Raw genomic sequence first — 11,675 nt, 5'->3', positions numbered from 1 at the left:
AGTTAAGCGATTTTCCCACTAATTTTAATGGAATGGCTTTCTCTTTAATTCAATTTCATATTTTGCTTTGAATACTAAATATTTTTGGTAAAACATACTATGTGACTAAATTCAATAGTTTTGAGTATAATAACATTTGAATATGTGAAGGCTACAACTGTAATAAAGTTTATTCTTTATAACAAATCACACTGCTGGCATGTAGAATTATTTAAAATTTGGCTGATTGTTTTGCCCATTTTTCAATAGCTCTGTACTCAGATTTAGAGGTACGTGAATTGAAAGATCAACATTTTCAGTTGTATAAAATTTTTCGTATGAGGTATTGAGTTTTTTAAGGACCTTCGCCTAAAAATTTGCCAAAACGCGCTTTCTTTTCAAATTTTTTAAGACACTGCAATTCTAGGATTTGAATGTGAAATTGAAACTTCTACAATTGAAAATACTTAAGAAATAACTATGAATTAATGCATACAGTGGCGATCTGGTAGGTTTAGTATTATTTCTTTAATTTTTTTTGGGACTCCTTTGTGCTCGCGTTTCTTAATTTTATATAGATACAATAAAAGAAACATGTCTGTACTTTTGAAAGCTTTTTATCCATTTAGATACAAATACGTTTGAGCACGTATTAATGATTTTGAATAGCTAGACTGAAAATTATTATTTTTCCAGGTTTTTCATACATGAAAAATGAATTTTCCACCGTTTTGTGTGCCTCTGTTCGTGGCTTGCCAGCAGCCACTCAATTCTCGGCAAGAAAAACCACACAAAGTGTAGCAACGACAAATAAAGAAGTTGTTGGCGCTCTACAAGGTTCGTTATAGAAAAGCAATAATTCGGTAGTCTCTATTTCGATATGCAACAAACCAATTCCTAAATTTACGATAAAAATGCCATGCAGTCAAGACATTTTTATTTAGTATTATTTAGTTGAATGCAAAGTAATTGTAATTGTCGGACAGTTTTTTTCAATTTTTCGAGTAGGAGTATTTATAAGTTGCAATTTTATTTGTTTAGAAGTATTTGCATAAAAACTGGTTCTGCATACATCGTCAAATTTTGTCATAGAAAAATTCTGAAGGTTTTGATGATGCGTGAAATATCGTAAGATGTGATTTGACGATTTCCCAAGACAATCTGAAAATAGTTACCCAAATTCGTAGGTTCAAATGAGCCGAAAATTACGGATCACATTCCAAAGTCTTAAACGTCATAAAATGTATAAAACCAGGTTTTTTAAATGTTTAACTTTGATGAAAAAACTATAGACCCTAAACTTAATCATCAAAATGATTTACGTCGCCTAGCAAAAACTGTCGGTCAATATGTGGGATACTAAAGGCTTCATATTATCTGAATAGGCAAAATGCAGTCAGTTCTTCGGATTTGTAGAAAATCACAGCTCGGAGGTCAGACAATCATATACTAAACGTTAAAACGTTGAAAACGCTTTCTATTCCCAAATATCTGATCAATTTGCGGGGAGGCTGACGTTCTGACGCTACATGGTTCATCCGACTATTTGCAGCAAAAGGCAGTATAGCAATTTTTCATTATTTTTAATTTATTTATATTATGATATTTAAGTATTTAAATTGTTATGTTTATAATCGGCAAAGTGAGCAGTATAAAAAATAAGATAGGAGGAAGTAGTATTTCGTGCTTAATTGCATTACTTAATTATATCTAAAAACACAGAAAAAAAAAGAATATTGAATAGAGAATATGAAGTCGTGTAGGACTGCCTCAACTTTGGAAAGACAATGTAAACCGGTAATTTATTCCGTGTCGCGCTACTTGATTAAAATCTGAGCGAGATAGAACAAGAGTGGTGACAAAATCTTCCTTAATGGCATTAGCGAACCTTTAACATTCATGTTCAAGTTTGTTTTATGTTCTTTATGAAATGAGTTAAAGGGACCAAAGTAGAGAACAAGTTGTGTACAAAATTCCCCGAACTTTATCTGAATCTGGTCGCAAAATTCGTGCATCAACTAAATAATCCCAGTACTTTAATTCGGGTCCATAAAAGTAACATTTGCGGTCACGAATAACAGAAAACGTTTTTTAAACGACCAAAAATGAAGCGAAAGATCCGGAAATGTTCGGATTTTTCTTTTTGATACCAGGCATGACCATTAACTACGAAGGCTATAAGTTCTCGAAATTATTCACTACGGCCAGTTCTTCAATATCTAGTTAAGGAGGGATAGCTGTTAGTTAAGAAATAACTGGCAGATGAAATTGAACAGTTGAGTGAAGGCCTACTGTTGGCGTCAATTTTTTTCGAGACGTTTTATTCCTCCCAATAGAGAATAAGAGTTGTTGCTAGATGTGGCGTAGTAAAATCTCCATTAAAAATTAAATATCACAGTATAATGAAAAGAAAATAAGGATCGTAAAAATAACAAAATATTAAAAATACTGACGAAAATTACCAAATTTTATTTATTAAAATTCCTAATGTTGCTTTTGTTTTTAGCTTTTTTGCAAAGCTGTGTGCGATTGTTCTAAAAATATTAATTACAGTTATGGTACTTTTTAAACTATTTATAATGCTCACAGAAACTCTTCAAATTTTTCAATACAAACTAACTTTCTTCTAAAACCTATAAATTCCTTTTTGCACGCCACAGTTGTTACTTAATTTTTTCTATTAAAATTTGTGTTTTTGAAAAATAAAACTGTATCCTCCTACATTACTGTTAAGGTCCACGATTCATTTAAATTTTTTTTCTTAAAATAGCGCCAGATATCCCCTCCTGAAGTTTGCCGAAGGTCTTTCTCAATAACTCTGTAGATGACCCTGTAGATTTTTAAATCGGTTGGACATTGGCGAAAAAATATCTTAAAGTTAAAATGCTGTATATCGGAAATTAAGGGTTTTCCTATGTATGTTTATATCCATCGAACGTCCGAGTCCTGTTAGTACAAGCTGACCCACCCTATATATCTTGACCTAGCCTATCCTTAACTTAAACTCTATCACTTTAGTGCACGGTAAGTACCTTATTAAAATGCAAACCTTATTAATAAATTAGCATTTGGCAGTGAAAAGGCAATCGAAGTACACGTAAAGGCTGGAAAATGTTTGTGTTGCTCGATGTCCGTTGATCGGACATCCATGATTATGGCTGCGCCTGCACGCTTCTTAAGGGACGCATACTTGTCCGGCCATTTCAAAAGTTAGAGCCGGTAAAGTTTGCACTTGTCCAGTGTCCGGCGAGGACGTTATTGTAGCAGTGTCTGGCGATTGTTGTCCGACGCTATTGTATCTTCTGGTGTGGGATTACCTGCTTCACTTGTTATCTCAAAGGTTGGAATAGATTGAGTTAACTAGTGTTTAAAACATTAAACAGGTAAATTAGTAAAGTTGATTAATTAGCGTTATCATGGCATATCAAGTATCAAGATCTGTAAGGCTGGGCATAAAGAGGTCTCAGACTGCTCTGAGACCAGTAAAATCATAATCCTATTATTATTATATTTAAAAATAAAACTATTTAAATCATAGTTATAATTGAATAACCCAAAATTGTACTAGAATCCTCGGTAAAACCCAATAATATCCGATTTTTTAAACTAATGGTAACTCTGTCAGTAAGATTATTTTCGTATAAATAAAATAATTAACGAACATTTTACTCTGATTTGGTCGTATGTATGGAAATTATTTAGTTGACAAAGTTGCTAGGAGTTTCATAAAATGGACTTTAGAGTACGTGAGTTACTTGTTCTAGAACGGTAAATTTTGCTGGCCTTAGCAATTCTGGAATACACCTTACTGCATACTAATGCGTTTTGTCAACATTCATAATAAATAGATCGTACAAAAAATATTTCAGAATCACAATCTTTCTTTTTAACTAACAATAAAGTCATAAAAAATCGTTATTTATTTTTTATGTTGTTTATTAGTCTATTTATATCTGTTCATGTATAATGTTCTATTGATGAATATATACATTTATTGTATGCAGATAATTCAAAAGCATCGGACCTACTTTCGTTTGGTGATAGAAGACATCTAACTAATGAAATTCTAAAAAAATTATAAGAATTTGTTTACGAGATATAGCTATTGGAAAACTCGATTTTTGTGTTACATTTTTGTCAATACAGGTCATGCAATTGAGATATTAAATTTTGGAAACACTACGTATTACAAAAATGTTTTTCAAGAAAAAAATTGCAAATTGCTAGATTAAAATTTAAAAAACTTACTCATTAGCCATCAAGTTCAACAAAAATAATTTTGGCAACAACGGCGAATGACCAACATATAGGCGTGGATTGTAGCTAGGTAGCTTAATAAAATAAATTGTCAAAGTTAGTTATCTCCTTATTAAATATTTACGCAAATTCAAGGAAAAATGTATTCAGGGCACTAATACTTTGATATATTATTTATTCTGGGAGAATGTCAGGGTAGCTATAAGGCTACTATAGTTACACATGCTGACAGACATCCACATCGTCCAACATCCACACAAAAATGTCGTTATCGTAATACTTGAAGTTTCATTTTATTTGTTATCATGGTTACAAATTTATTGCGTTATTATTGAGTATTTTGCGTTGTTATGAATTACTCCCCTCTGTTGCCATGCGTACACTTAAACATTTTTATCTCTAAAACCCTGTAACCCAGAAAATGTTTTTCGTATATTTGTGCTCTGTTGAATGTTCTCTACCAACAACTGAAAGTTCGTTCGATGCTTCTGAAACACCTTGTATACATGTACGAGTAATACATGTATAATATTATATTTATGAATGTTTTTGAATTCCTAGCCTTCATCGCTTTAAATTCTGAGTTTGGATAAGGCTCTTAATGGAACGAGATACCAAGTTTTATGGAAAGAATAGTGTTTATTTTCATGTAATCCTATCGCAATGTTGATTCTTTAGTTTCATTGTTTCCCTCAACGTTTTATTCTCAAATATTTGCAGTTTTAGGGGAACGATTTATCAATTTCTGATTTTTTAAAATTCATGACTAAAAAAATTTTAATTTTGTCAAATATCATTCTAACAGTGTTATTATTGGTTTTAAATAAATTAAATAAATATTAAAATTAAAAAAAAATTGGCTTTATTAATAATTATTTATTAATAATACAGACACACCAAATTGATTCAGTCATTTTTTAAGGTCATATGTTCAGTTTAAATAAATTTAATTTTTGAATCGTTTACATCAATTTATTTTTATATATCAACCAACGAATCGCTTTAATATGTCAAAATCAATCAAATTTTCATATTTTTTCCTCAAACGTTATCTTAACGTTCGAGGAAAAAAACGTTTTGCACCTAAACTTCCACTTAAAGAATATCTTCAACAGATTTTGAAGTTCTGAGAATAGATTTAAAAACGATTCGGAAGTTCTAGTGCTACACGTTAGTGTGTTCCTCTATCATTATATGAATACTTTATTCCATGATGCATATAGTAACCCATTTCTGTTCCATTGCAAATCGCTTTGTCGAAAAAGTCCCATTACCTGATAAACTGGGTAAAAATAAAAAAACGCACTTTTCATTCTTATCTAGTGTTTATTGATTATACTTCATTAATCATAATTTCAACTCAAACCATTTTGTTTTGTTAAATATTTAATTAAGAATTTGGTAGACCCCGCAGAAACTGTAGTTTAAGTTTTAAGCCCTATAATACACGGACATAATTTATTATGCGTCGTGTTTCTACCAAATTCTTCGAATATTATTTTTCAAGGGAGTCAGTTTCTTGAGAATTATGAAAATGGTAAAAGACACAAAGCGACTCAAATTATAAGGAAAGTGTGCGTTTTTGCGGCTATATCAAATAAGATATCAAGGTGTCATTTTTGTTAGTCTTAAATTGCATAGTTTTTTTTTGTGTCCCGGACCGTTTTCGACATCCTCATACTAACACTTCTTATATGCGACTCAGGTAAAGTATGTCTTGGCTTATTAATCTCTTGAAAACTGCATTATTCTTTTATATATGTCTCTTGCTGTATGTTGAAAAAATATACTAAAAATTTCAGTAATATTGCAGATAATACATATTTAAAAGTATTCTAAAGGCTCGTGCAGGACGAGATATAATTTGTGAAAATATTGCTGGCCCACTGTATCTTTTCTTGTATATCGTGAGTCGCCCGAATTCAAGCCAACTCCGCAATCAGAATCGTCGAGTTGCCTATTTCCAATTTAATTAGGAATTACTCTGATGTCTTTAATAACCTTGTAATATAAATTTATGTTACACATGTTGTACCAATGAAGATAGTATGTTAATAACAAAGCTCTGTACAGCCATCTGATACGGTTCTCATAATCTAGAGCAGGAAATGAATTATTACTTCGTTATTGATTAAGTGGGTATATCCGGGCCAAACAACGTATTACTGAATACTTTGGTAAATTGAGCTACTTTGGTAAAGTCGGGTACAAAGTACACTTTAAACATACAGTACGTTTTAACACGTAGCATAGGATTTTACCTGTTAATTTTTTACGACATTGCATGGAAAACAGATAATTGAACAAATTTTGCAAAAAATGAAATTTGGTTTTAAAATGTGTCAAAGTCGCCATATGGAATAAATGATTAAAAAGGTTACCCATTTTTGGCTAGAGTGTCTGTAAAATAATTTTCTGCAGGTGCTTAAATGCACCTCTTTCGTCAATTCACTTTCCATAAAGAAATTTGAATAATTAAAAAAAAATTTATTGTCATAAAAATGTATATGGGTATATGAGGCACTCCACTCCATATATTGGGTTAACCACGGAACCCGTTCATTAGAAAATTTTTGACTTCCTACTATCGTAGTCGAATGAAATTTGGTTTCGAGCTAGAATCGATCATTTTGAATCCAAGTAAAATGCTTTCAAAATAGCGGTACTTCCGGTTACATCAGAAGTAGCTACCAATTTCATTGTTTTAGATGGAACCCCCTAATTTTTGTGCCATTTTCAGATTTCTCGTTAAATTTTAAAAATAGTTTATATAAAGTGTCTTATGTTTAACGTCTACCGTTTTCGAGTTACACTGGAAAATTTGAAAATTTTAACAGCTGCAAAATCCCACGGAAATCGGTTTTGTGATCTAACCGCGGCGAATTTTAGAATCAGTGTTCTGGGGCTCAAAGAGAATCTGGTAAGCTACATTTTGACATATTTCAATTTAACAACAAGTCTTCCACAATCCTCGAAACATGCTTCCGAACCGTCCGTGTGATTTTAAATCTCAATAACTTGCTTATTTCAAATGGGGCACCCTGTCCAAAACTGATTCAAGGAACCTTAATAATATTTAGTATAGAATTAAATTCTAGACTTGAAAATGCTTTAAGATATATGGTGTTTCACTTGAAATAAGTAAGTTATTAAGATTTGAAGTCATGCAACTATATGTAAATATATATAATTTCCAGGGACCAAGGAAACAACGTCATTATTAACTGACATCCTAATTGTCTTAATATAATAATAGCAATCACATTTCAGAGTGTTTTAACATACCCAATAATGAGGCCTTTTAGCGTTAGTAGTTGAAAATCCTCTTTATTTCACTATAATATCATAACCTGAAATAATCAGAATTTCCTCCCTGATTCCATTCGCAGAATCGTCTTGTATGTTAGCCATTAGCCAAAACAAAGTGCAACTCATTCTTACATTCCCAAAATATTTTGTTGCTCAAAAATAACGTTAAATCGTTGTGATTTAATTAACGTGAAGCTTTTGTATACTATATCTACATATAACGTTTCTAGTTAGTTCAAGATTACTTTCCCAACAAATGCAAAAATCTTGTGGTGAACTTATAGTGCGTGTAACGTTTTAAATTAACACAGGTAATAAAAGTATACTCTTAAGTTTTGAAAATATCATCTATTGTATGTTAATAAGAAACAATAATGGAATAAAGAATTTCTTAAATTTCAGATTCAGTACCGCAGGGAAAAAGAGATGATCTTCAATAAAATCAAAATTAGACTCAAAGTGATTCCGCACAGTATCTAGAGTGAGATAGTCAAGGAAATACTATTTTTAAAATATAATGTTAAACTTATCATCCAGAAAGAAATCAAACGACAATAAAGCATCTAATGGCTTATACGTACACAGCAACCCCCCAAGAAGTAAGTACAAAATTATACACATTTCAGGAGGAAAAATTTATTCTACGGTAGAAAGTTTTGATAAATAACGATCCTTGAGAACTTTGTTGAAAATACATCTAGTTTACAAGTAGTTAAAAACTACTTTGACGTAGAATGTATTAAAGGTTTATTTAAAAAAATACAAATTTCTAAATTTTTACGCAATCGCTTGAGACATTTTATTGGAATTCCGTAGATGTCAACAATTATACAATGGGCATATTTTTCAACAAACAAAATTTTTCTTATATACATATTTACATATATATATACGCAGAAATTAACTGGAATATCTTATTATCGCAATTTTATAATAGTTTTACGTATTTCAGTAAATAATAACCTGAAAAATCCTCGTCAGTAAAATTAAAAAATTGTAACATTTGACGTTTACAATAAATGGTTTTCCAAAATTTTAGAGCTAAATTCATTACTCAAAATAACTGAAAGTACAAAATACTCAATTCATAAGGCTTATAGTTACATATGTACGTCCAACTGCAAAACTCTGGTAAGCACCAATTGAAGATAGCGGAAGGCTATCTTGGACTGTTGTGAAAATTAGTTGCCTTATAAAACTTGTATCATAATATACTATTCCTGACATCAACAGGCAACAATAAGAAACTCGAAAGGCCTGGAAACAACTGTAGTTTGTTGTAGTCTTAGAAACAACTATATTACCAAATTTTCTATTACCAGATTACCGTTTTGCTTAGACCTCATAAATTCATCAAAAAGACGCCACCTTACACATTTTCATAGTTTTTACATGATATTGACGTTGACCTGTCAGCAAATCAGGCAACGCGTGATTGATTATATATACATATACTGAAAAGTTAGGGAGCGGTTAATATGCAGATACATATAACATTCCTTTAATAGTCCTGCGGACACCCATTTCATGGCTTTATTATTAGGAAGACCTTCCCTAATGAAGTCGTCAAAGGTGTGGTTCGTCAAAGGTATGGCACTTTAAAGCCATATAAAGCATACATTAATTTTTTCTATCAGACGTGTACAACTCAACTCGCAGTTGAAAGTTGTTTATCAGATCAATTAGTTTATTAAATAATGAGGTCATGGCGTAAAACGCTTTAAAGCCAAAGATGCTAACAAAATTTTTCGTACGACAGAGACTATTAAACAGTTATGAAATTATATTATTTTGAACATATTTTCTCCTATTTTTAAATATCATACTCGTTGAGCCTATATATTAACTTCATTTATTGGTGTTGATGTCCAAAATTGATGCCAAAATAAAATCATAAAAAATAAATTTAGCTAGTTTCTTGTCACAAAAAACCCGCAAAATTTATTTTTAATTATTTACAGTATTAAAAAACCGACACTTTTTATGCCGCTGGCCGTAAATATCACTTGTCAAATTTATTTTCAATTAATTTACATTGACATCATTCTTAGTCATGAGCATCAACAAATTAAAGCAATATACACAGAGTCAACAAGAATAAAATTTACAATTTGGACAGAAACACGAAAATGATGTGATTACATGACAGTTTATTCATATCACCGGTATAAAAAATAATGTTTGTATTTTTGACATAAAACCGTTTTATGCTGTCATCTAATTACTTTTACATAGCTCTGTCAAAAACTTTTAGTTGAGGACGTAAAAATTGGGCTTACGCTCTGGGTACAAAAATATACTATATATACTATGTATTCTATACAAAAGGAAACCTTGATACTCGTAATTTTAGTCAATGTAAATTTAACCAATATTTAAATTATTGTTTTGGTGCCAAAATTTCTTTTCTTTTACGTATACAGGAAATTCTATTAAAAAAAGTACAAAACTGTCACACATAATTAATCTTTAGGGAACGCAATATTTCGTACTCAATAATTATATATAATACATAGTAATAAAAGATGATAATTTTTTAGAGATTATTAAATCAAAACGAAGATATTGTCTGCTGAAAAATAGAATACGCTATAACATCTTGAGTTTTAGGCCTTAGGAAGTAGGAAAAAAACTCTTAGGAACTGTCAAGCTTTGGCTAATTTATATTATGTTTAGGCTTCAGGATTATAATTATATATGTGCGTGTGTTTGTGGTTTTTTTCTGATCCATATTTCATGACTGCATATTGTTGATGTAAAGTTTTCGTTTCACGAGTTATATCCGCAGAAGGATTTCAAGAACCACATGCTATATGTTTATATTTCACAATGACAGACACTGACAGAAATTTATTCGCGATAAAATATTATCGCGATGAAAATTTTGCCTATTTCTATGATTAAAAAATTTAGTAAAGGTATCAAAAATACGTAACATTTGGTTCATAAAGCTCTCCTCTGAATATCACTTCGATAATTTTAATGTAATATATGTTCACGCAACCTGAATCAGAGAAAAAGCACTCGCGCACTTATACTTTTTTTATCCCAAATTACGTTGATGTACAAACTAAAATGTATCGATAATTTAAAATACACTTGTTATATTAGCTAGCATTATAATCTCGTAACCTTGTTGAAGGCAATAAAGATTACCGCAAACTTGGTAGGTTAAAAGCCTTGGTAGGTCTCCCTGCCGCCCAAGACTGAAAATCCAAGATTTTCGAGTCTACGTATCAACTTCTTATTTAGTGTATCATAATATATAAAGAAACGTACTCTTCCCATAAAAAACTCACACATGTAGTTTTGGATATGACAAAAGTACCTTATAAACAAGATGTATCATTGAGACTTGCATGCAAATCGTGTCCTCGATTGTTAGGAAGATACGGGACAGATAACGTAAATGTCGTTCAATTAACTAAATATAATCATGCAATTTTAATTTATTACCAACATAAAATTGGTTACCTACGTCCTCTTTGAATAATTAAGTAGTTATATTTAGGTAATTTCGGAGAGTTTTTATAGGGGCCAAGTGATACTTCTCACTTTCCTCTAAATTAACCTTAAACTAATATTAGTAAAATAAATGTACTAAAAAAGGAAATTAATTCACTATTTCTCGTTAAGGAACTAACTAATTTGTTGTTGTTGAATAAAGTTAATCTACAGAGTATTCCAAAGTATGTTGAAAATCTCCCGAATTCATACTTAATATCTTAAAATAACATGATGAGTTCCTATAATTTTTCGGATATATCGGTCTCTAAAGAACACAGCTTGAAATCAATTTTTCAGGAAGAAATATTATAACAATATTCTGAATCTAAATTAAAGTTTTTATTAAATTTGCTAGATTCTGATTAGTACTTTAACGAGATTTTTTAAATAAATATGTTTCAATTAGTTCAGGTTATTTAAAATTAATTCAGGTTAGCGGTCTAGTTTTAAGATTTAATGAATTGGCTTTAAAAAAATAATGTCCATTTCTTATACAATCTATAAAACAAAGGCATTTTTTTAGACTCGCGAAACCTTAAGTTAAGAAAAAATACTCTTGGTCGATAACGATAAAAGGGCTTTTCTGGAGAAACTAGACTCTTAAGATACAAATTTCGTAAAGC

General features: G+C 30.7%; 1 protein-coding gene across 1 annotated transcript in view; it reads left to right on the top strand.

Annotated features, from left to right (window-relative positions):
* The first annotated feature begins 7,966 nt into the window (after nucleotides 1-7,966).
* Nucleotides 7,967-11,675, top strand: part of LOC136408648 (uncharacterized) — a 37,156-nt gene continuing 33,447 nt past the window's right edge. Inside the window, exon 1 of the mRNA XM_066389760.1 lies at nucleotides 7,967-8,144. Within this exon, the coding sequence (XP_066245857.1) occupies nucleotides 8,063-8,144 (82 nt within the window). The 5' untranslated portion in view covers nucleotides 7,967-8,062. The remainder of the gene's footprint in view (nucleotides 8,145-11,675) is intronic.

The sequence above is a fragment of the Euwallacea similis genome, chromosome 1 (genome assembly GCF_039881205.1).
Source record: "Euwallacea similis isolate ESF13 chromosome 1, ESF131.1, whole genome shotgun sequence".
Taxonomy (NCBI): Eukaryota; Metazoa; Arthropoda; class Insecta; order Coleoptera; family Curculionidae; genus Euwallacea; species Euwallacea similis.
The sequence above is the reverse complement of the archived record's forward strand: the minus strand, read 5'-3'. Positions and strand labels throughout refer to the sequence as shown.